Source organism: Melopsittacus undulatus, chromosome 3 (assembly GCF_012275295.1).
Source record: "Melopsittacus undulatus isolate bMelUnd1 chromosome 3, bMelUnd1.mat.Z, whole genome shotgun sequence".
Classification (NCBI taxonomy): Eukaryota; Metazoa; Chordata; class Aves; order Psittaciformes; family Psittaculidae; genus Melopsittacus; species Melopsittacus undulatus.
This window is the reverse complement of record NC_047529.1, coordinates 68,410,701-68,436,334: the sequence shown is the minus strand read 5'-3', so window position 1 is coordinate 68,436,334 and position 25,634 is coordinate 68,410,701. Positions and strand designations below refer to the sequence as shown.

The window sequence follows — 25,634 nt, the reverse complement described above, 5'->3', positions numbered from 1 at the left end:
AGTGCAAACTATTAATCCTTTTCTTCCAAATGTAGTGCATACTGTATTTTACCTCACTTTCTGCTTATTAAATTTCTTCTTACTCCAAGGATGGTATTAGAACTGAAAATGTGATTATTCCACTAGACTCTAGTAAACACCTCTCTTATTCAGATGAAATACTTTTCTTATCAGGAAGGTTTGAAGGGTATGTTGGCAAGAGCTCAAGTAATTGTGATTTATTTTTTTCAGAGTGCTTTCTGTACCGGCATTTTTCCCATGCAATACACAGTAATCTCTCTGCCACATGAGCATATGAAGATCTTTCTTTTTGTTTGTTCAGTTATAAATGCATTTATCAAGCTGGTCTGTTCTGGCATTAATCTTTAATTACCATTTTGGATTTTGGTATGAATTGAGATGGCCAATTTGAATGCAAGGACTCTGATGTGATGAAATGAAAAATTATTTTCTCTGAAGAGCTTTTTTGCAGCTTCATCCTCATGGTTATAGTATGGGAATTGCACATGTCCATGTCGAAGAGCTGATACCTTGTATGTTTGTGTGGGTTTTAAACTCAGTTGTTAAGACAGCTGTCATGGAGTATTTGATTGTTCTTTGGAATGAAAATATTGCTACTAGTCCTCATGGTTGTAGGAGATAGCTACAGTGATAACTAAAAGCCTCTCTGTAAATCAGTGTGTGCTAGGATTTTCAAGCAGGCCTTTAATGTAATGAAACTGAATTCACTGGTTCCTGGGTAGTGACAGTTATGGCAGCTTCAGTCTGCCGGAAATCTGTCCCTGGACATCATATTGCTGGTTGGCATTAGGCAGAGTAGGTCTTGGGAACACATGACTGATGACAATAAATCAGTTGAAGTTGACTTACTATTATTTCAAGGTCCTATTCCATGATGTACTGAAGACTTACTGCATATTTTTTCTTTCACTGAAGTATGAGTCAGGGGCTTTTACCTAAAACATATTCTTTACCTTAACAACCCCTGTAAAAGTGTTTTAGAGGTCAATAAATGTCAATAGAGATGTTTCTCTCTTCCTTTTCTTGCTACCAATAATCAAGGGGAGGGGAGGGGGGGCAGTGTTTTTTTTCAGTTGGGGGTTTTGAAGTTTTCATTTGTTTTTTTTTTGAAAGAAATGCTGAAATTGGTATTTACTGGAAGGTTTTACTTCTACAGTGTCCAAACACACACAGGACTTACACTTGGGCTGACAGGTAAAACTGATGTAAGTGAACCCGGGGAGCTTGAGTCTCTCGATATGGAAGCATAGATAGGGCATTAATGCTTCTCCTCCTGACAGATCATCAGGGAAAGCAAACGGGGATGGAGGTTATATACACATATATATATATATATATATATATATATATACACACTTATATATATATGTATATATATTTAATCTGGATTAAATGGCACATGTGTAGTTCAGTATGTATAAGAACATGGTCATACTGGGTCGTTTAGCCCAGTCATTTGTCAAGTTCCTGGTTTATACTAGAAGTCTGAGAAAGGGTATAAAAACACGGAAGGGAGATAGAGAATTATTTTGCTTGAAAATACTCTCTTAGACCCAGCAATCTGTGACTAAGACTTCTAGAGCCAAAGGTGTTACCTCGTATTTAATAACCTTTTGTCAGTTTTTCTGTCGTGACTATATCTAGTTATTCTTGAATTGATATAGGTTGTAATGCGTTGCTTCAAAGTGTGTCACTGTTTAACTGCATGTTGTAGGAAAAAATACAGCAACTGGTTTTATTTGAAACCAATTAGTTCTTGTACTAGAAGAGAACAATTCTAGCCTATTCAGTATTGTTTGCAAGCTGACGTAAAACATAGAGGAGCGAAATAAGAAGAATCTTCTTTCTGTTTTCTGTTTTGGTTTGGGTTCATGTTTGTTTTTTCTGAAATGCTTTTATTCCAGACTATAAAAAATGAAGTTGGAACTTGATAAATTGTATATTGTCTAAAACTCTTTGGATTTGGAACACTAAAAGGTATACAAAGCTCTGTAGTCCTACACAGACTTTCAAAGCTCAGCTTTATGGGTGTTTAACTGGGAGTAAGAAGAGGAAATTATGTAAATTTTCACATAATAGGAATTCACTATGACAATTGTTTTAACTGTGGCTTAATTATAACTGAAATCCCTATAAATTGAGTTCTGATTTTTTTTTCTAGCCTGATTTAGACTAGGTTTTCTGTTTGTACATGGTGGGGTTGGGCTGGAATTCAGGCAAGATTAACCACATCAGAGTCAATTAACGTTTTTTAATTTCCTATTCTTTGTAGGATGGGATGAATATGTGCATGTTTATGCAAAACACCTTAACCAGACTTATGAGGTAATATATTTTATTTGCCCTTCTTTATGAAGTAATTATAATTATTGGAATCCATGCTGGCGAACTCTTTAATATGATGTTTAAATTTAAATACATAGTTTCAAGTATGTAATTTTTGAATCCCAGACCTTGTATTTACACGTTAGTCAGGTAGGTATGTATGGATTTAAATTAGGCCTTGACATTTTGCAACTTAATAGTTAATAACTTAATTAATAAGTAACTTCATAGACTTTCCAGAGATTGCAACAGAAAAAAAACCCTATAGGTTTATATGTGGAGGGTAACGATATACATAAAGTTAAGCAAATCTAGGCCTTCAGTATTTCTAAAGCTGTATTCTGTAACTCAGTGGAAATCAGTAGCTCTTAAAAAAACAACCAGGGCCAGCTCATGCAGCCTACGCAGGTAACATTTATTTAATATATTTATTTAATCTTCCCACTTCGTAAGAGGAATGTATTCAGTTCTACCATCTGGTACTCCTGAAAAACACTTTTTCCTTTCCTTTAGATTTAGCTTCCCTTAAGAAATCACATTTCTATTAAATCCATGTGTAGCAGAGTTTGTCTTTTTTGCTGCTCAGAGCTCTTTGAAGATAAATATTCTTTGTTTTCAAATAATCTATATGAGAAAGTCTTATGAATTAACATTATTCTGTAAAACTGTGCAGGAGACTGGAAACTTGATGGTAGTAGTTTTTTAAGGAATTCTCAGGATTAGAATCCATTAGTATAAATTGGTCTCTGTATAATCAGAATTCACGGGGCAAACCAAAGAGGACCAAGATGTATGAAGATTAAGCCCTTATCTCAGGAGGCTTGACTTAGAGTACATTAAAGCTACAGTTCAGAGGGAGCACTGAATTACTGTCTGGGGACATTTATTGTTGATGGGATCAGTCTGCCTCAGGGAGAGCCGAGGCTGATATGATCCTGAAGAGGATCAGTATGTGGATGTAGGGGACTTGGACCCATATATTCTGGTTCCCCACAGTCCACATTAAAAATGAGGTTACTCTCTTCCAGTGGGTTTACTTGTGCCATGTATTGTATGAAGTGTACTGCAGCTGGTAAGTGAACAAAACAGCTGTATCAGCATGCAAATTCTGGGACTAACCAATTGTCTTAATTGCTTAAGGAATTTAGCTTATCTGAAGCCAGTCACTGTTCATTACTATTCATTACGCAATGGCAGTAGGGAAAGTAGTTCTTCCTACATATTCTTTCTTCCTTCACAGAATCACAGAATCCCAAGGGTTGGAAGGGACCTTGAAAGATCATCTAGTCCAACCCCCCTGCAAGAGCAGGGTAACCTAGAGTACATCACATAGGAACTTGTCCAGGCGGGCCTTGAATATCTCCAATGCAGGAGACTCCACAACCCCCCCTGGGCAACCTGTTCCAGTGCTCTGTCACTCTTACAGTAAAGAAGTTCTTCCGGATGTTAACGTGGAACTTCCTATGCCCCAGTTTACACCCATTGCCCCTTGTCCTACCACTGGATATCACTGAAAAAAGCCTAGCTCCATCATCCTGACACCAACCCTTTACATATTTGTAAACACTGATGAGGTCACCCCTCAGTCTCCTCTTCTCCAAGCTAAAGAGACCCAGCTCCCTCAGCCTCTCCTCATAAGGGAGGTGTTCCACTCTCTTAATCATCTTTGTGGCTCTGCACTGGACTCTTTCAAGCAATTCCCTGTCCTTCTTGAACTGAGGGGCCCAGAACTGGATGCAATATTCCAGATGCGGCCTCACCAAGGCAGAGTAGAGGGGGAGGAGAACCTCTCTTACCCTACTAACCACACCCTTTCTCATGCACCCTAGGATGCCATTTGCCTTCTTGGCCACAAGGGCACATTGCTGGCTCATGGTCATCCTCCTATCCACCAGGACCCCCAGGTCCCTTTCCCCTTCACTGCTTTCCAGCAGGTCAACCCCCAACCTGTACTGGTACATGGGGTTGTTCTTCCCCAGATGCAAGACTCTACACTTGCTCTTGTTGAATTTCATCAAGTTTCTCCCTGCCCAACTCTCCAGCCTGTCCAGGTCTTGCTGAATGGCAACACAGCCTTCTGGTGTGTCAGCCACTCCTCCCAGTTTAGTGTCATCAGCGAACTTGCTGAGGGTACACTCAGTTCCCTCATCCAGGTCGTTGATGAAAATATTAAACAGCACTGGTCCCAGCACCGACCCCTGAGGGACTCCACTAGTCACAGACCTCCAGCTAGATTCTGCCCCATTGACCACAACTCTCTGCCTTCTTCCTTTCAACCAGTTCTTGATCCAACTCACTACCTGATCGTCAAGCCCACACTTCCTTAGCTTATCTATGAGAATTCTGTGGGAGACAGTATCAAATGCCTTACTGAAATCAAGAAAAACCACATCTACCGCTCTACCATCATCCCTCCACCTAGTCACTTCCTCATAGAAGGCTATAAGGTTGGTCAAACATGACTTCCCCCTGGTAAAACCATGTTGGCTGTTCTTAATGACCCCCTCATTGCTGATATGCCTAGAGATGGAGTCAAGAATAAGTTGTTCCATCACCTTTCCAGGGACGGAGGTAAGGCTGACTGGTCTATAATTACCCGGGTCCTCCTTGCCCTTCTTATAGACTGCCCTGACATTTGCCATCCTCCAATCCTCAGGCACCTCTCCTGTTTCCCACGATTTACCAAAGATGATGGAGAGTGGCCTAGCAATGACCTCCACCAGCTCCCTCAGCACCCATGGGTGCATTCCATCCAGACCCATCAATTTATAGATGTCCAGATTGCATAGCTGATCCCTAACGCAATCCTCATCTACCAAAGCAAACTCCTCCTTTGTCCTGACTCCTTCTGGGGCTATAGGAATCTGGGGCGCCCGTGGAGAGGCTGCAGGAGTAAAGACAGAGGCAAAGGAGGCATTCAGCACCTCTGCCTTCTTTATATCCTCTGTCTCCAGGGCACCCACCTCATTCAACAGTGGGCCTATATTGCCTCTTGTGTTAGTTTTATTTGCTATGTATTTGAAGAAGCCCTTTGTATTGTCCTTAGCCTGACTAGCAAGATTAAGTTCCAAGGAGGCCTTAGTTGTCCTAATTGCCTCCCTACATCCTCTAACAACTGCCCTATATTCCTCCCAAGTGGCCAGCCCCTCCTTCCATAATCCATAGATTCTCCTTTTCCACTTGAGTTTGCCCAGCAGTTCCTTGTTTAACTACGCTGGTCTCCTTCTGTCCTTTGAATTACCTTGCACATGATTAAATACAACACCATCAAAGGTAACATATTGCTGCTATCCTCAAAGGATGGTTTTGTCCTCCAAAAGAAAAGTTTTGTTGATGACTGAAATGGTAGTGCGGTTTAAAGAAATTTCTGAAGATGTCATGCTAAATCTCATTATTTTTAGATAACCCAGCCCTACAGTTCTTTGTGTCCCTTTCTACTATTTTCTATAGTGTACTGGCTTAGCGTCTTGTGTTGCTGTCCTGTCACTCCTTCTTGCAGATAGTATTTTTTGGTATAAACTATAGTAAGTATTTTTCATAACACCGTACTTGATCTTCTTTACTTTGATTCTATTTAATACATCTGTCTCACTGTTTCATTTTGGGATTCCATATCAATTACAGAAGAATTATTTTGGCATAACTAGAATTGGTATTGTGCTGCTTAGCCACAAAGATGTTGTTCTTTAAGTAAATTTGAACAGTATATTTTTCTGAACTTTTACAATAGAGATGGTTTGCTTGAATTCTTTTGTCATTTGTAAAAGACTAAAAGCATGAATTTTGCTTGCAAAACTCTCTTGTGTAGATTGCCTTTGATCAGTGTTGCACTAGTCCAAGGAAAAGCTATTGGAGGAGGAGCAGAACTTACCACGGCATGTGATTTCAGGTAATATCACCAATTTGAGTAGTTGCCATGTTGGACCATAGGTTTAATGACTGTATCTATGAAATGTGGGGAGCTTGAGGTACCACTTTTACCAGGATTTATGTTCCTGAATGCCAAGGCATTTGGAACTGGGTTTTGTCAGCAGACTTCACAGGGAAAAAGGAAGCTTGAGTTTGCTGATAGTGCAGAGGAAAGAGTATCTATTGCCAAGTTATACAGTTTGAACCACTGTGTAAAACAAAAGCAGTAAGGAGCTTTAGCAGCTAGCTGTGTTATATGCCAAGTAGGTCCAACCTCTCACCCCTGAGTGAGAGGTAAGAGGAGTACAAAATTGTATACCCCCTTATGTCTTTATGTGGCTGACATAAGTAAAAATAAATGCATAAGCCTCTCCATTACTCTGGTATTTTGTGTTCTAGGTTTATTATTTGTAACATAACTTTGTGCTGTGCAGTTTTTCAAGCGAGTTCAAGGTGCAGAGGAAATAAAATGAGGTTTTGTTCCTACTCTTTTTCCATGCAGGTGCAGGGATTTGCCAGCAACTAGCAAAAACCAGAGCGCTTTAATTAAAGAGTCTGAATGCAGAATAGAAACTGGAAGAAACTGAAACAATAAAATGTCACTTTACTTAAACAGTTGCTAATGTGCAAACAGCCTGCAGGTGTAACAGGATAAGCACTGTGTGCAGCCTTTCTGAAAATGAGGTTTTAGTGAAGTTTTTATGCAAGAGAAGGAAATGTGCTCTTTAAGATAGCCTTGGTGCCTGAAGTGAGAAATAAGTTGTCCAGGACAAGCTGAAAGTACTTACACAAAAGTAATGTGAAGCAAAGTAAACTAGGATATTACAGGGCTGTTCCAGGAGTCAGGAACAGGCTTCAGATAGAGGAGATGGTATCTGTGTTGTCTGAGCCACTTAGAAGCAATCTTCCTTTACTTTGAAACTAGACGTGGCCAGATCTTTCTTCATATCTACACATCTGAAACCCCAGCTCTGACTTTGCCTCTGAGTACAATCTGTATTATAAATGCCTGGTAAACACGCAGAGAGGTACTGTGTTTGACAGCTGTGGCACTGACAGGAGAATGCACCTGGGAGACTTAGTAGACCTTTCTGTACCTGTGAGTCCGTTGACAAAAAGAGAATCTTGTTATCCCTTAATAGGATTTTAGGGGATGTGAACATAATGAAGTGGGAATCTTTTGGTTTTCTAAAATACATAGTCTCTACTTTTACTTCAGTTATGCTGTTTGACATAGTGTATAATTATAGTCGCTGTCAAGTAGCTCTTATTTGCATGAATTGAGCAGCTGCAGTTCCTCTGATGTACTGCCATAATTTTCATTATAGCTACAGCTGTTGATGCATCTTTGATTACTAACACACCCATCCAGTGCAACTAAATAATAGCAATTCAGGAGGAGCAAATGGGACTTAGTTAATAACAGCAACAAGATAGAGAAACATAATCTGTGCTGCTGTTGCTGTTGTTGCTCCAATTATTTGAGAATTTTAATACTGGCGGACAAAATGTGTTTTTTGGGGGGACTGTGAGTGGATATTAATGGAAGAGGGATTCTTCCCTGATTCTCTTGATGCCAAAAGAGGAACTTCAGAACAGAAATCAGAGAGGTTTGTTTTCTTCCTTGAATCAATTGTTTGGATATTTTATTTTATTAAGAACAAAGTGAGTTGTGGCTGGTTTTAATTCTAAATTTTCGAGTCCATTTCTGTTTTTCATAGTTACAGTGTAAAATACCAAACTTCTTGGTATTGGCCTAAAATATTTTCTTATTTTTATCTTTGACAGTTTATACTACATTAACTATACAGATATTGTTGAAGTGACTCATTGGAACCAAATGGCTTATTTATCTTCTCTGAAATGTGCCCTGGCAGCATGTTGCACATCTCTGCTAAAGCAGAGGTGTAGACAAACCTGATTTTAAAATAGCTGAGTTGGTTTAAGATATTACTGATCTGTTCTACCAGAGGCAGTTCTTGTGGTTAATTGTCTGTTACTCTGGTTTAAGACAGCTCATTTAAAATTGGATTAGGGAGGGCTTGCATGAACTCTGGCAGATTTATTGCTGACATAAGAGCAATGATGAAAAGTGAAAGCCTCTTAGGTTGCTTCACCTTTGATCTGGGGGAAGAGGTCTTCTCAGAACATCTTATTGAATCTTAGCTGCTTTATGGATTGTTGCAGCATGACTTTCTGTAAGAACATCCTCATAAAGATTATAAACATGTGACTGGGGTGGTGGTGGGTGAAATTATTGTCCAGAGAAGGGCAAGGTAATTAAAATCCTTTCAGACTTTTTCTGATATGAATACTGGGAAGATATGACTTCTGACACTGTAATAACTTATCTCAAGTATTTCTGTAAAGCTGAATAATGTAAAACCATGCAGGTGTGAAACTTGTTTGGACATTGAGCTTTTTTAGTACAGTTTCATTAAGCTTAGGCTTTTTTCAGTATGCCACAGCTGAATATTCTCCCTTAGACTGTGAAGATGGCTTGTGGGTTCTTCTACCAAATACGTGTATGTTGTGGTTCTTCATGACACTGCAGCCATTTCAGTGACATGCACAAATGAATCAGTGATGCAATTTTACAAATAATTGAAATGAAATACCTATTCTGAGTTCCCTGTATGCAGAAACTTGAAGTGTATCTTGTACTTACACAATGCATGAAATTAAGGAGAACTGACTTGGCAGGATTTGTTAAGGAATTTGGACAACTGTAGTGGGTTATTGGGCAATAAACTAACAGATATGGGGGAGAGATGGTTTGGTAATGAATCCAGTTGTGCAATTAGTAGATCACAGTAATCTCTGAGGACAGTAGCTGCAGTGAACTACCAGCCAATAGCCAGGAAGACTAACTTTGATTCTGAGCCGTTTTGTCTTCTATTTCACATTGATGGCTTTGAGAAAACTCCCTGAGGCAGTGTCTGTGTAAGTCTTTTAGATACATCTGCAACTTGAAAATTTGGTCCTATGACACTTGGCAAATGGACTTCCATTGTATCTGAGTGCTGCTGAAAAATACAGTCTCTTCCCCACTACCCTTTTTTTGCTTCCTAATGCTACTGGAGTTAAAATAGAGGTGTGTCACTACCATGGGAATCTAGTTTAAAAGGTGACATCTCCAGGCAGAGGATGAGAGTGAAAAGATGGAAAGCTACCCATTTCTATGACTACTGACCTCAAAAAGAGCTCACAGGTAGAGGCAGCAGTATTATCCTTTTCCTTTTTTTTTTTCTTCAAAATAAATAAATCTCCTATTTCTTCAGCTGTAGTTAATATTGCACAGTTAAATAACAAAAAGCCCATTTCATTACTCTTGTTAGTGCTGAGCAGTATCCTACTTCATAAAAAGCGCCATTGATTTAAAGAGGTATTTGCTTTCTGATCAGTCTTCTGCCCTGTGTCTGTAGGAATGGCAGAATCAAGCTTTTAACAAGGGAAGAAGCTTATGCTAATAACACTGCATTTATCAGATTGGCCTTGGTGTATTTTAATTGGATGTTTTCTGTATTTTTTTTTGTGAAATATGTATGCATGCTTAGTATTTCATTTTAAGGTCTTAGGCTTGTTCCATAAAATGCATAAGAGATACAATGAAATTCACTGCTGTCGAATAGCTTTTGGGGGGGTGTGTTCTTGTTGTGACTTGTGTTTATTTACAAGAGTATGTTTAGTGCGTTAAGTGTAATTTATATGAAATGAGAGGAGTAGAAGATACTATAACCACTACATAGAATGGATCTAGGCTCACTATGACTGACTGCTCATTTGTTGATCCTTTCAGCAACAACAAAAAAAGAGTGGGGGAGAACCTGGAAACACCTTACTATTTTACAGTAAGCTTTTCCTTATGGGATTAGGTTTCAGAGTGTCAGAGCACAAAACACTAGCTTCTTTGGAAATATGCAAGGCATACAGGGCTTTTAGTTTATCAGGAAGAGTTTTTAGGCACACAAGATGCTGCTGTTTGAAATAAGGGTGCCTCAGTACATAGTAGCTCTTTTCACTGGACAGAGCATGATATGAATGTAACAGGATGGGGTTCACATATTCATGAGTTCTTGCAAATTCCAGGCTGACAAAGCACTTTTCATTAGATGTGACTCTGTAACATTGCTGAATGTCTTCAGAAAAGAATCAGCAGCTGAATCTGAGAGTGGGTTCTCTCAGCTTCAGGTGTTTGCTATATGCCGTAGATCACTTTAGCTATAAGAAATTTTCCTCTCTGTATATATGTGTGTGTATGCATGTAAAACTTCCTTCAAATCAGTTGGCAGTTTTAGAATTCCATTGCAGTCATGCACCACTTCACATTTTTAGAGCCCTGGGAGTTTTGTTAGTACAATTTTCTAACGAATTTTCAGAGGTGGGTTATAGTTTTAAAAGTTTCACATTGCCTGCCTTTAAGAAGGCTGTTCTTATTTTCGACCTAGCACACTCAACATCTGCTTAAGTAATCACAGCAGTGCTAGAAATGGACTTGAGAGCTTGTATTTTTTGGTTTCTTTTTATGGCCTGGTTTGGTTTTTTTTCTTTATTACCAGTTTTCATTTGGGTTTGAATTTAATGGGTTCACAGTCTTCCAGGCAGAGGAATTTGTATGTAGTCCACAATTCAAATATACCACTGTTCGATTTACTGGAAATGTAAATAAGAGCAACATAGCCTGAATTGGAGTTGATGTTTTTTTTTCTGGGGTTGTCTTTTTGTAGGGATTTTCATTCTAAGTTAGGTTTTTTTCCTTTGGGAGGCCAAACCATCTTATCCTAGGTGAATGAGATTTTTGTTATCAGCATGTGTCTACATTTTAGACCACTTCTACCATGCAATCTTATGTCCTTTCTGTTGAACAATCTGTCTGCAGCTGATTCTGTGCTGCACAGGAATGATAAACAAAGATAATGGAAAACTTAGATAAGACAGATTTTAGGGAATGCAGAGCTGGACCCATGCTGATTCTTGCTGAGACTCTGAGCTGTCAGTACACTGTAGGAAAGCATTCAAGTTTAAAGGAGAGTTAGTTTAGGGACAGTACAAATGCACTGAAATTGTCCATTATGCTTGCACCTGTGAAGGGACTAATCCCCAGTTGAGATAAACTGCCATCACATGGATGCTCTATCGCTGATCTTCACCACCAAAATAGTCTTTTAAATATATATATATATATATATAATCAAACAGCTCCACAAATTGGTTAAAGTGAAGTCTGAGAAGCACTTACCTATTCCAGTGTGCCAATTCTGAGGTGGGATTGTATTGAGCTGTGGCTCCATAAGAGGGATGGACTGCCTGAACAACTCACTTTCGTGCTTGAGAAGAGTATCCCTGCTGCCCATTCCCAGCTCACTGCTGACCTCTGGTTTGCCAAGCACTAGTAAAGTATGCCTGTATGAGTTGAACATCTCACTAGGAAGTAACAGAAAGCCTGCATGTTTCCTGTCCTTACAGTGAGTTAAAGTGGTTTGTAAAGAGATAGATATAGTACGGCTAGAGCAAAGGAGGAACTCAGCCTCTAAAAGGTGACAGCTCTAGGTAGCCTCAGTTTCCGCCGAAGCCACAGCTTTTAAGTGCCTAACTTTGCATTTGATCAGCTTCTAGAGTATGTCTTCCAGAGTCCTTGTTGTCTATCTCATTTTCTCATTCCTCTTCTGTGCTACTATGAAAAGGAGAACTAGTCCTTTCTTCATTGTTCCAGGTAACAATACAGTTAATGTTGTAGATAACTAGAGGGTAATCATCCACATCAGAGTTACTGTTTATTGAAATTACAAAATGTTCCCCAAGTTACTCAGTCTCCCTGGGTTTTTGCAAGGTGTGGATCTCAACCTACTTTCATGGTAAATATTGCCTTCACAACTGCAACTTCCAGTCTTCCCTTTCACACACGCCCCCAGCCTTTTAGTGGTTTTTTTTCCCCTCTAACCCTAAGCAACTCAATGTCTTAGTGAAGAGCCCTGGAGGTTGGACCTTTGTGTTCCTCTTCCCTGTGAAATAAGACTGTCAGAATCTATAAGCCTTGGTAGCCTTAGCTTCCTGCTTCTTCCTGGATTCTGTAGTTAGTAAGCAATGAATTGCTACTGCTGTAACTCAGCAGTCACCATAAGAATAAATCAAATTATAAATTCTTACATTAAATAAATTCCTATTTTGCTTAAACTGTTGTATGTGTAAGAACTTCTACTCTATCTATGGTCTGTTGCTAGGTATTATCCTCCAGTTGTTTTTTTGTGCTGATGTGTTCATAAACAAAAAGCAAATATATCGACCGAGGAAAAGTCAATAATTTCAATTAGTGTGGTTTTGTGTGTGCGAAAGAGAAAGGCTGTAAACAGAATGATACCAGGGAAATGATACTTTTAGTGATAATAGGTCACACTTTTAGGCATATTTGTGGAGAATCTGTTACAGTTTGCTGAAAATGAGCCTGTTTATTGTCCAGCTAGTCTGAACATACCATCAGTTAGTGCTGTGAGGCTGGCTGTAGTTCCCTGTCAGTGTAACTAATGAGCTATATTAAAAAGTAGAGAGGTGAAGAAGCTAAGTTACTGTTTTAATGTAGACTTTTAATGTTAAATTCTCCATCCCATTTATGCCTTTTATGAGATAAGTCACTGTGCCCTCATCTCCCCTCCCCCCCCCCCCAAAAAAAAAAAAAAGCTCTGAATTCATGCATCATATCTGGAAAAATGAAAACTTGGGTCACAGCCCCATGATGATTTAAAAAACCAAACCCACAACTTTCAGCATGTTTTGTTTGAGGTTATCAACCTGATACAATGACAACATTTCATTATAATTTAATCACCAGTGATTTCAAAAAAGTGTATGATCTCTTCTTGCTTTAGTCAGAAATTGTGTAGGATGTGCAAGTAGCACTGCATGCAGATGCTAAAGTATGTCTTGCTGCCTAGGTCTTGCGAAGGGTTGTTATTTAGTGTGATGTTACAACAGATTTTAAATCCTTTAATGCTGTGAGTTGCAGAAACATGATATATCAAATCCATCATAAAGTATTACAGCAACTCAAGCCTTACATCTCTTAGGGCTGATGTCAAGAAATGCTGTTCCTTTCCAGGCAGCTGAGTTCAGGCGAGTGGGGTGATCTTTGCCTCTTTGACATTTTAGATGCCAGGCTCTGAGCCAGAGTGTTGGGGAGCTACCCCTCGCCTTTACATATTGGCAGCAGAGATGAGCAGAGAATATGACTGAAATGTTCCTGCTTTAAGAGACTTGAATTTGGTCCAGGAGAATTTTGTTCTGTTTTCTTTGGTCTTTATCAAGACCAAATATATGTGATAGAAACGAAGATGTGGGAAACCAAAGTTAAAAACATGGATGTATGTGCTGCATCAAAATGTGTATGTAATTTTAAAAAATATAGTATTTTCAATTTGAAAACAAGCTCCAATATCCTTTTTTTGATTTCTAGATGAACACCGACATTCAGATTTGACTAAAAATTTCTATTATCAAACCCCTTTACCTCCAAATCCTCATTTTTCATCGATGAATCTGGTAAAATATCACTGGATCTTTTATAATGAGAATTTTTGCTTTTGTCTAAAAGGCATATCTGTTCTTGAAGATGTTTGCTTAAATTAAATCCAAATATCTGTAGTTCCTTTTTTGGAAGGAAAGACTCCTGTAACATTTTAGATGCATGAGTAATTTTTATGTGAGCATTATTTTGGCGTTCACTCACTTGTGTATTGAGGTTTTGGCAGCCTGTGAAGAATAGCTAAAACCTGCTTTGTGGGTAAGACCCAACTGCTCTGTTAGATGAGAATTACTCTGAAAATGACTGTATGGTAGAGGAGCGTGTCTGGGACTGAGACCCACAGACACCAGGCTAATACAAAAAAGGTCAGAGCTGGGAATTAAAAGAGGAGGAGAGTTACTAAGACATTGGTCATTCGCAGGGAAGGAGAAATGGAGTGGTACCCTATGGATTGCTTTTGTACAGCTGTGGGGAGAAAGGAGGAATCTAGTCATTTTTAACAATTGGGTTTTACTCCCGCTTTATGCTCTGGTGATTCATGCTGTATGCAGAGTTTATACTACACACTTCAGGGGAATTAACAGCTCCCCTGTGTAATTATCTGTTTTATTCTCTTGGTTCTGTGTGCTCTTAAACTGTGGTATGAGTCTTGTGTGCCTTTGTAAAGCCATGCTGCTCCTTCCCCCTGTGTGCACAGAGGGTGTTGTCAAACAGATCTGAGGCAGCAACCAGGGACTGGGGACTATTGCTAATTGTGAATTGTAAAAATCTGTGTCTTTTGCAGTTGGGAAAAGACTTTTAATTTATATTTCTGTTGTTTTCTGGATCTCCTCAGCTCACTCGAATGCTGCAGCATGAGAGGGGGGATTAGGGAACACTGTGTGGCTCAAACAGCTTTTGTACTACATCACAGCTTGCAAAGGGGCTGCTCTGTGTGTGCAAGCAGCATGTGATGCCTTGCATGGTGGTGATGGGGGGCTGCATGAGCCTTTGGCCAGCCCTCTCCCCATCCCCACAGCTCCCTTACATAGGGCTGACCACCACCACCACTGGTGGGGGATAGTGCCCTGAGCTGCAAGATTTACCTGTGAACATTGCACATGGACTCCAGGAAGTGCCATCCTGGGAAATGGGGCAGATTTGCTTTGCAGTTTGGCCAAATAATTTTCTTTTCTGTCAGTTTATTGCAAAGTGATGGGGGGAGGAAAGTTCATCTTACTTCCTTTAATACTGCTGTGGAGTTTTAATCAGCCATGCTTTTTTTGATCCCTATTTCTTGCCCTGTGATCTGTCACCTAATTCGATTTTTCATTCCTGCTACAGAAAAAGGTCTTTCTGTAATTTCCAATATTCAGCCTCATTTATCCCTTTAAGGAGAAATGTAGCTTTTCATGGCGTGTTTTTCTCTCTCTGGTTTCTGTGGGGCCACAGGTGAGAAAGTGTCAAGCCTGAGGTAAGAAAATAGATTTAAAACCCCTAATGCAGGTCTGCTGGGTAAAACTGTCTGTAGCTGACTTCTGAGAAATTCTAGTCTAGAATGAGGTTGGAAGAGCCATCTGTGTGTATGGCAGCCAGTCTGATGGCAAGTATCACCTGCAGGAAACTTATGGGAGGTCCTATCTACCTTGTCTCAAGGCTGCCCTTCTCCCCGTGCAGTGTGTTAGCAGTAGTTTGATTTCCCTGTGTTTCTTTCCTTCCATAATCCCTCTCTCAGATTAACAGTCTGTCTGGCCCTCTTTTAGCTTCTTCCTTTGATCAGGAAAGTGCTTAAGAAATAAACCTTTTTTCACTTCTCTGGTTATTCTTACACAGTCTTGTCTGCACCCTTTTTAGTCTGGGGCTTGCCAGATCACAGACCATGTGCTCTGCTGCTTTTTGCTGCAGATTGGCCTTTTATTAATTTTTCTCAGTGCAGACTTTGCTCTTCATTAGATGCTGGGTTTTGGGGAATGCAAATTTCTGTATTTGCCTGTTACAATTTAACTCCTGTTATCCAAAGGATCTCTTTCTAAGCAACAATATTATTTTTGTGGTTCTTCCCTGAAGTGGCTTCCTTTGAAATCTGTAAACATGCAGCCTCTTTGACTTGGCTCTGTTGCTTTTGGAGGCTCATCTTCCATTGAATATCCCAGTGTTTGGGGAGTAGATGGTGGAGTTATCCATACCTTCAGCTCCTATTTACTCTCGGAGACCATATTCCTCCTAAAATGGCTCACGTCTGTTTAGCAGTTTCTGTTCTGACGTCTCTGTGTTCCATCTCTGCCTTCAACTCTTTTCTTGTTGCTACATCTTACTGTTTTTTTGATCCAGGACCCTACTTTTCAGAATTTTGTCATTAACCACGTTTTTTGTCTTTATTGAAAATACGACTTTGTTCTTTCTTCTGCATTCCATTTGACTCCAGGTCATGTGCGAAAACATGATTGAGCCATGCTATAAATGGTTGTTTAAAGGTTGCCTTTGAAAAGTGTATCTCTTGTTGTTTAGGTCCATCTGCTCCTCTCTGGGAAGTGCCAACCCAGAAGAACATTAACTCTTGCTCAAGAAAATAATCTGTAATTAGGAGTGCATTTTTTTTATGTGATTTTGACCCTGATCCTTAGGGTTTCATAAAATGTATTGGAAAATCTGACTGGAGGGCAGCAAAGTCAGGTAGGTAGGTGGTGGTAAAGGCAGCATGTGATGTGGAGACTTGAGACTTTCCCTAGTGCTTGATTCTTGGCTTTTGTTGCAAGTGGCAGGGAAATGGATGTGCTAAGAGTGTTACAAAATAATTCAGTAACTATAAATAAAATTGCATATAATCTGTAAGGCAATTTGAAATGAGCTGTGAGAAAAGTGAGCTCTCGTCTTGGTGAGATTTCTTAGGCTGGCATCAAGCCTGTTCCTTTGACATGGAGTTTCAGAGCGTGCCTAGAATGCTCTGAACTTGGGAGGCTGGAAGGATTTTTTGCCTTTTGGTTCTTGGGTATCATTTTATTTTATTTAAGCCTCATGTAAAGAAGGTATATCAAGTTTGGTATCTGAGGATGCTTTAATCACTGAGGATTTGAGATGGGTGACTTTCTGATGGGCTTATTAAAATATAGCTGGACCTAATTCTTTTAATTTTCCTGTAGTAAAGGTTGCATTCCTGTAGTAAAGGTTACAGACTGAAACTGATAGACAGGAAAGATCATTAATATGTATGGTCTTCTCTTACCCTGTTGACCTTTGGGATTGCAGAGCAGATTCGTGTAATTGTATCAAAGATATGTACAAGGAGCATAGTTTCCCCAAACTCTTTTAAACCATTTTGTCTTCATTTTTACATTCTTTAGTGGCTACCATTTAGGCATCTGTCAAGTGACTCTGACTAAAGGATTTCCAGGGGGAGCAAAGACTTGGGGGTTTATTTTTATGATGCCAGTGTGGATGGACTGTCACCAAAAGCTTTAGCTTTAACAGTTTTACACTTTGGAAGTCTCACTTTGTGTTGCCACAGCTTTGAAGCAGCAATTCCTGTAATGCATAATGGTCTTATTCTTTCCCTGCACAGGGCAGAAACAGGAGAAGCTCTCCATGAGAGAGAAGATATGGGAGAGGAGCAAGGGGAATTAATACCAGCAAGCCATACTGGAAGAGCATGGAACAGTCATGGCTGGCCAATATTGACTGCATTGCTGCAGTTCAAAAACCTGCTAAATTTAATTAGGAAGGAGTTATTGATTAAATGTTTAATCAGGGCTTTTTGGTCCTTTAAAATCTATCCAGCTAATCAAGTGATATTGAAAGATAAGTGAAATTATGACTAGCTCTTCACAGGATGAATCCACTTGCTAATATATTCAGTGAATTGGGATGGGGAGTGAAGGGCTGGTGAGAGTGTGTATAGGGATAACTGAATTTCAGAAAAATCTTTAGCTCTTTTGTCTAGCAAATCCCTTTACAGAGTACCTAGGTAATTTGATGGCACAGTGATAAAGATAGTGACGAGACACTGCACTGGATAGGCAGAGGCAGAATAATTAGTCCCAACTTGCTTTTTGAAGGAGACTACCTTGCTCTTGAGGGTCTAATTCTAACAGCATCTGTCACAAAAAATTGAAGTCAGGGCTGGAAACTGCATCAGCAGCTTTGCTGACTAGCTAAATTATTTTAGTGTAGTACTGCATATTTCTTCTGCAGAATATTCTTCCCACAGTACCTTGCTGCTTCAGACTTAATTTTTATTGCAAAAATGACTGGTTAATGCAGTTGGTTTAAGGTGAGTTTCTGTAAGAACCACGGAAAGCTTGTTTATTGGAATATTGAACAAGGCTAAATCTAGGTGTTTGGGGTTTCTTTTAATTAAAAATAAACCCCTGTACGCTCTGCAGTTAAATACTGATGAAAGTATTCCTAGTTTTCCAAGTAAGATTTATGATCCTAAAAATATTTTGAGAGACTAAATACTTATACAAGAAACGATGTAACGATTAGAATACAATGTTGTCTCATAATTAACTATCAGTATCTAGGTTTCCAGGTTAGGTCTCTGCAGGCATGTACTGAAGCCTTAATTTCAGTCAGCACTCTTATTTCAGGCTTTCTGTGGCTTTGTGAAGATGTCAATGTGGTGGTTCTTGTTTTCAGAGCTATAGCAAGGGATTACTTTTGCTGTTAAAAGATTCTGGAGAAAGCAGGAATGAGATTTGGAAAAAAATTGCCAAGGAGGGCTCATATATGGGACCTCAACAGTTTGTATTTTAATGGTAAGGAAGTTCTGTAGTTTATTTTATGTGCATTAACATCTGTCTGTGCATAGTGGGGAGGATAGGTTTTAAACACATTAAATGGGAAGCTACATGATATCTGGTGTATCTATCTGACTCTAAGATTTGGAACACAGGTATCAGAGGTGGATTGAGCAATAGGTACATGTTTAATCTTTGCAGGGCCACCTGCCATGCTAAAAAAATGGGGAGAAGGCAGTGAGCCTGGAAGTTTCCAAACTGCAGTGCGTACTACATGAACTATTCAGGACAGCATACAGTAGAAGCAGTGCTTTACTACTTGTTCAATGGTCCTTTCCCAAGCTGAGAACCAGGTGCTGCAGCCCTGTGTGATGCCAGCAGCCTCCCTCCATGGTGTGCCAGTCTCATGCCAGCTAAGAGGAAAAGATTGCAAGTCAAGAGCTGTGTCCTTACATGACACTGAATCAAGCAGGGATGGGAACAGAATCCATGTTGCTGGCAACATGTTTAGTGTTTTAGGCATCCATTTTTTACATCATGGGTTTCAGAAGCATAATGGTAGGAGCTTTTAAAATGCATAAAATAGAGGATGGTATTTGTCCCTCTCTAGTAAACTTCATTTGTGCCTTTGGCTTGTCAGAATACTGAATATAATTCAAACCCTGAGGTTCAGGAAGTGATGAGGTAAGAGCTAGCACAGATCTTAACATAATCTAAATACTGCCCAGGGAACTGATTTTACCTGTTGGGACATCCAGTTCAGTAACATCAGTAACTATAAAAAGGAGGTATGAAAAGCTGAGAAAATTTGTATTTGCACCTTTTATTGTATAGCTCCAGCTTCAAGTAGCTGGGAAATACTTTAGCAAAGGGAAGCATAGCTGTTAGCTCACAGCAAGAGCCACCTTTGAGGAAGCAATTGTACCTATTTAAGGACAGGATTTGTTTGGTTGCATTGTGAGTAGCAAACAAGGCTTTCTCCTCACGTGTGTTACCAGTGATGTGATGTGACATGACAGCTGGTAGTTTGTGGGTGAAATGAGATGTCACAGAGTGAAGTAATTTTCCGATCAAAGGTGGAGGGTTTCTAACATTTAGTGCATCTGAGAACATTTTAATATGTACAGCACAAACATTTGCTGTAGCTCTTGTTTGCTTTAGATGACTAACCCAAAATTGGATGTGGCCCATGGTGGCTGTGCTTTCCTCCTAGGGGGGTTGTAGAGCTTGTAACATGGAATTATAATGTTCTTAAAGAAGGTTTCAGCTGCACTTTGATGCTTCTATTCCCTTAACCTCTTATTTCCAGTTTAAGTTGTGAGGATTTTGCTGCCCTTTATGTTTCTGAAGGAGATTTCTGTGCTTGTAAGGTCTTCAGTTGCTTTGTACATTAATTACATTTAATAAATTTTTTTTTTCAGTATTGTCATCAACAGATTTTCTGCTTTTTTTTAGGCAACAAAGGCATGTGTCTAGAAGCCCAGTGGTGTAACCTTCCCCTGAGATACAGGAAATGCAGATTTTAATTCCTTTGACCTGGAAGACAAGAACAGGCATACTCAGTCAAATCAGGGTTTATTTTGTGTTCATCTACCATTCTGTCTCAGGCAGGGCAGGATTAGGTGAATAAGGTATAACAGTTCAGAAATGGAATAGTGCTTCGGTCTTCTCAGCTTTTTGATGTCTGCCTCATTATGTTTAGTAACGCTTGATGTACTTTTCTTACATAAATTCATCTAATGGGAGATCAGCTCTGTCATGTCCTAGAAGGTAGACTCAATTCCTTTCATAAAAGGGAAATATTTATGCGAGGTTGTAGCTGGTGATGTTCAGAGCCTGATTCCAGGCTAGCTTGGCAGTGGCATGTGCCTCTTCAGATCTGAGCTCAGGTCTCCACTGCTTCCTTGAGCATAGGTAGAGGTACACCTAACTGAGATGACTGGTTTCTGTAAGAAACGATGTGACTTGGAATCATAGAATGGTTTGGGTTGGAAGGCATCTTAAAGATCGTCCAGCTCCATGCCTTTCTTAAACCTGAAGGCAGTCCAAGACACCTTTACACCTTCCACTGACCACCACTTATCTCAGTATTTTCTGTGGAGCTTGCTCAAAGGATCATTGTAGGGAGAGGTGAATCCCAATGAGATTCTGGAAGCTGCAGCCTCACAGCCTCTCTGTGGATTTAGCTGTCAGTCATTTATTTTCCTTTCATCATGCTTGGTTCCATTTTGTGAGAGGGAGGTGAGAACTCCACAGGACAGCAGAGCCTTTCCCACATACTAAACGTTTGCAACTTTTTCCTTGTTGTGCTGATGGGTCAGCTGTGCTTGGAATGTAAAATTTGACTTCCCATGAGAACTTCAGAGTGTGCTGACCCAGCTTCCCAGATGAATCCATATGCTGCCCTCAGGACTTCCACTGAAATGCCCATCCTTAAGGCCTGGCCCCAGGTGCCTGGGACAGTCTGAGATTCAGCCTTACTGACCTGCAGTGTCAGTCTTATGACACTGCCTACAGGTTGTCTGCATCAAGAAGCCTAGCTACATATGACTGCTTTTAAAATGCTTCACATCACTCAGCACAGCTAGAATTAAACCCTTAATAATGTTTTTGTTATTGCTTTCCCAATGGGACACTGGGTGCCAGCAAATGGCAAAGTAAGCTGACAGTGAAGGAGTTTTGTAATACTTGCAGAGTCTTCTTCTTGGAGATGAGACACCTGAGCTCCCTGGGATTTGTTGGGTTTGGGAAGCACTTGCTCATGTTAGCTAAAAGCCTGCAATACATTGCTTTTTTCCTTTTGTCACACAACCTTCCTCCACTATCTCTACAAAAAGGCTTTCATGCAATCTGGCATGTCAGCTGTCGCCTTTGTGCATTGTGTTGGGTCTGGGATAAAGTGTAAGCTCTTCAGCCCTGGAGCTTTATAGTATGTCATGGATGCTGATGGTGCTCTGGTTGGGAAAAAAGCAACCAAGCAAACTTACAATTAACAATAACTAAGTGGATTTGGGAACTGTGAGTTCTTACAAGTAGTTGCATTTTTTTAAAGGTTTTCCTATTATTTCCCCTTTTAAAGCTGTTCATCTTGGTATTTTTACAATGGAAAACTGCATTGTTAGGAAACAGACTTGTGTGTAGGTCTCAGTATTACAAGATTTATCTTCAGAAAGCCAATTAGTGCTTGAAGTAGAAGATAATCTGCTTCACAAGTGTAACTTGTCTTACAAACAGCAGCAAGCAACCACGCTGCATCTTAAGAAAAAGCAAGTTTAGTTTGTTTCCATACATCTATTCTGTATGTTTCTATTTCTAGAGGCTTTTTCCACTAACCTAATGTGTGTGTCAGTGTGAACACTGTGTGGAGACAGTACAGTGCTGCAGCATTGCTCCTCCAGGGAGAGGGCTTAACCAGCCCTCGGGTGAATTGTTCAATTAGGGAGGTGACAGACTGTGGAAAACAAGCAAAGATGTGAAATCTTTGAAAAGAGGAATGTGACTCTACCTTCTGTAGGGGAGTGGTTCTGTTACACACTGTAACCAATAGATAAATATAAAACAATTCTGTTATGTTATGAGCTATGAGTTGTTGGGGTGGGCAGTTAGAAACCAAACTCACATGGACTCTCCAAAGTATGGAACAAAAACCAAATCAACTGTACTATAAATAAAGCATCAGCGTGCTGACAGAACTTCCCCAGTGCAGATCAGTAGTAAGATCATGATCCATCCTCTTGAGAAATACAGTTTGTGCATTAGTATGCTTGAGTTTTACCAAAAACCCTGTTGTTTTAGGCATGAACTAGCAAGGCAGTGTTGGCACTGTAACGTGTAACGTGCCCTCTGACTGTAATTCTATTTTCAAACACAACTTAGAACTGACTACAGGTGTCAGTGTGGGCACTGAGCATCTTTACTTATGGCAGCTTGTATCTCATTTTGAGGAGGGCCAAAAGCTGCAGCTGAGGCATGGGATGTTGTAAAACCTAAGATACTCCAGCTCTGGCTGTAATCAGCATGCTGTCAAGCTGTACCATCAGCCTTTGGGGGCAGAGGGGAGGAAAAAATAGAAAATTGAGTGCCGTTGAGCTGAAAATGGAAGTCGATGCATAGATTGACTCTGTGTGTTTGTTCTTCATTGACAGATTGATGACGCCTGGCAGTGAAATTCGATTTGTCCATAAGCTCATGGGTCTGGTGCCAGGCTGGGGAGGAGGTGCCCGGCTGGTGAGGATCGTCGGCAGCAGGGCTGCCCTCCAGCTCCTCAGTGGGGCTACCAGGGTGGACACTGAGAGGGCTTTGCACCTTGGGCTCTCAGAGGAGACACTCTCATCCTCGGATGAAGCTGGAGCGTTAGAAGAAGCCCGAGCCTGGCTAAGTCAGTACACAGAAGGTCCAGTCAGCGTGATTCGGGCTGCAAAAGAGGTGGTGGCAGGGGGAAGAGAGCTACCGCTGGAAGCAGCCCTACGGACAGAGAAGGACATTTTTGGAACTCTGTGGGGTGGGCCTGCCAACTTGCAGGCACTGGCTAGAAGTCTAAAACATAAATGACCGCCAGTGCATAAGAAATATTCCTGACCTTTTTGCAAACAAAGCTTTCGCTAAAGCAGGTGTTTAACTGAATCATTTAAGGGCTTCATCATTTAAACTGACATTAACATTCCAATCATTCACATCAGGCAGACATATTTGGTGTGCAACCACATAGAAATCCCTTGCAGATTCTTTGCTGTGCTAATCATTCACTGAATGGAGATTAGTGAAATTAGTATGTAAAGGTAAATACAGTGCTGAGGATAGAGCTATAATTCTTCTGGAATGAGGCTGAAGATTATTTTCTTCAGAGTTAATTTTGTTTTTCTAACTGGTATGGAAATAAATTGCTTGAAAGATACCAGGTGTATTTATTTGCAGAACAGGTGCATCTAAAGTTGCAGAATATGAGTTTCTGCACATGAAACTAGTGTCTTTAAGCAGCTTGGAAGTGATGGTAACTGCTGAGAGGATAGCTTTTGTTTTTTTCATTGTCAGTCAGTTCTTTTTATAAGTGATGAGAAAGTATCCAAGGATACTTAAATTTTAATTATTTTTACAGGAGAAGCTCTAAGTTACTGAGAAGTTTATCGCCCTCATTCACTGACAGTGATTCAGGTCTTTAAATGCATTTAGGTGCCATCTCACTGTTTGAGGAGCCAGCTACCTACGTCTGCATCTGCACATTTGCATAGCCTCCACCTGTGCTGTTGAGCAGGTACAAAGCTGCCGACCTCATTCTTTACAGAGAACCCAGCTGGAATCTTGGAAGCCCATGATGTACCATGCATCCAAATGGGATATCCTTGACTGACTGGGTGGTCTGAGTACTCTAGCATTCTGGAAGGATGTATAGATCTGAATACCTTTTTCTTCAGGGTATTTTTACTGGTAGAGCATATTTGGGCTGACCAGATTTGGCACTCCACCTCCGATTCATGCTGGTGACTGTACAAGTAACTAGATAACTCAGTGATTTTAGAAATCAGAAACTGACACCAAGTCCCTACTTTGGTAGATGAATCTCAAAACGAAACAGGAAAGTCCCTCTCTGGATTTCTTGTAGGCCCCCTTTAGGTACTGGAAGGCTGCTCTAAGGTCTCCCTGGAGTCGTCTCTTCTCCAGCCTGAACAAGCCCAACTCAGCCTGTCTTTATAGGAGAGGAACTTCAGTCCTCTGATCATCTTCACAGCCCTTGTCTGGACTCACTTGAGCAGGTCCACATCCTTCTCTTCTTGGGGTACACAGAGCTGAATGTGGTATTGCAGGTGAGGTCTCATGAGAGCGGAGTAGGACTTCTACAGTGTGGCAAGGTTCTGCAGTTGCAGACAGCAAGGTCTTGGGGCAGATCAATGATGGAAATTAGGCCTGAATTGCCTGTTAAGATTCTGCAGCTTTTGAGCAGATGCTCTGCTCTGCTGGGTATGTTTCATTATATGGCTTTCACAGTGTGGAGTGTGTATAGCCTGAAGCAACCGAAGAAATGCTTGGGAAAGGGATATATTTTGAGTTGGCACCTCAGGGATGGTAAAGCACTTACTCTACACTGTTGATCCTGTCTGTTTGCCTTCACACCTGAAGCTGTTGCTGGGGGAAAATTTCAAACCTCTCTTTTCCAGAAATAAGTTCAGTTTTCACTTCCACGTTAAAGTGACACAAATGGGAACGTGGGGAGAGAGCAGTGGTACGGTTTGTGCCTCTTCCCCCTACAAGCCCCTTTTTATCCAGCAGCTCAGTTGTTAGTCCCCTGTGCAGCTAGATTCTTTCCTGTGTACTCTGAAGGACTTCAAACTCATTGCTTCTGAAGTACGGATGTTTGAATATAGTCAGGCAGTACCTGACTGTTTAGTAATGAACTTTTCTGCTTTTCATGAAATTCTTCAACACTCATGAGGGATTCCAGACTGCCAGCATCACTGAACCTTCAGAGCATGTTCCAGTCTGTGCTCATCTGACTTCTTCAAGCAACAGCCCATTGCCGTGGGTCAAAAAAATTACTCTTTAAAGGGCAACTGCTTATGTCTTTGGTAGTAACAAATTTGCCTTTACTGTGATTATGTTTATAAAATGGATGTAAAAATTGCTTAGAACCTGAGCAAAACCCTTGAATTTTTCATTATTCTTCAGGTGCCAGACTGTAAGGCTCATTAGTGTATTCTGTGCATTGGGTGATACACATTTGAAAGGGAAACTGTAGCAGAAAAGAAGAATCTGTTTTACTTGCATGTCGTGAATTAGCCCTATGTGCCAGTAAGTGAAACTCAATATGTACATCTATTGGGGACCTCTTTCTGTTTCAATTTGTAGACAATGAGCTTACTTCTCATTTCAGTAAATCCATTTCCCCAGCCATCCTCTCCAATTTGTATCAGAGGCCAATATTTGCTTCTGAGAACAGGACAAATAATTACCAAGTACTGGGTAAGACACTTTCAGAAAAGTTTCAGAAAAGGCTACAGAAACTCATTTTGTTGGGATCACAAATACACCAAACTTAGCTACAGGAGAGTCTGAAGATAATGACAGGTGTTTGTTTTGATCAAGGATTCTGACAGCAGCTTAATCCCGTATTCTCTGGTTTCTTTTCTGTTTCAAAAGCAAGTACATCCCTTCAT

At 40.3% G+C, this 25,634-nt stretch overlaps 1 protein-coding gene across 5 annotated transcripts in view; it reads left to right on the top strand.

The window, feature by feature from the left end:
- Positions 1 to 25,109, top strand: part of ECHDC1 (ethylmalonyl-CoA decarboxylase 1) — a 41,359-nt gene extending 16,250 nt beyond the window's left edge. For all 5 annotated transcript variants that reach the window (XM_031053987.2, XM_031053989.2, XM_031053986.2 and 2 more), the window contains 3 exons: positions 2,294 to 2,346; positions 6,155 to 6,235; positions 22,632 to 25,109. In XM_031053987.2, coding sequence (XP_030909847.2) covers positions 2,294 to 2,346; positions 6,155 to 6,235; positions 22,632 to 23,037 — 540 coding nt within the window. In that variant the 3' untranslated portion in view covers positions 23,038 to 25,109. The remainder of the gene's footprint in view (positions 1 to 2,293; positions 2,347 to 6,154; positions 6,236 to 22,631) is intronic.
- The last annotated feature ends 525 nt before the right edge of the window (positions 25,110 to 25,634 follow it).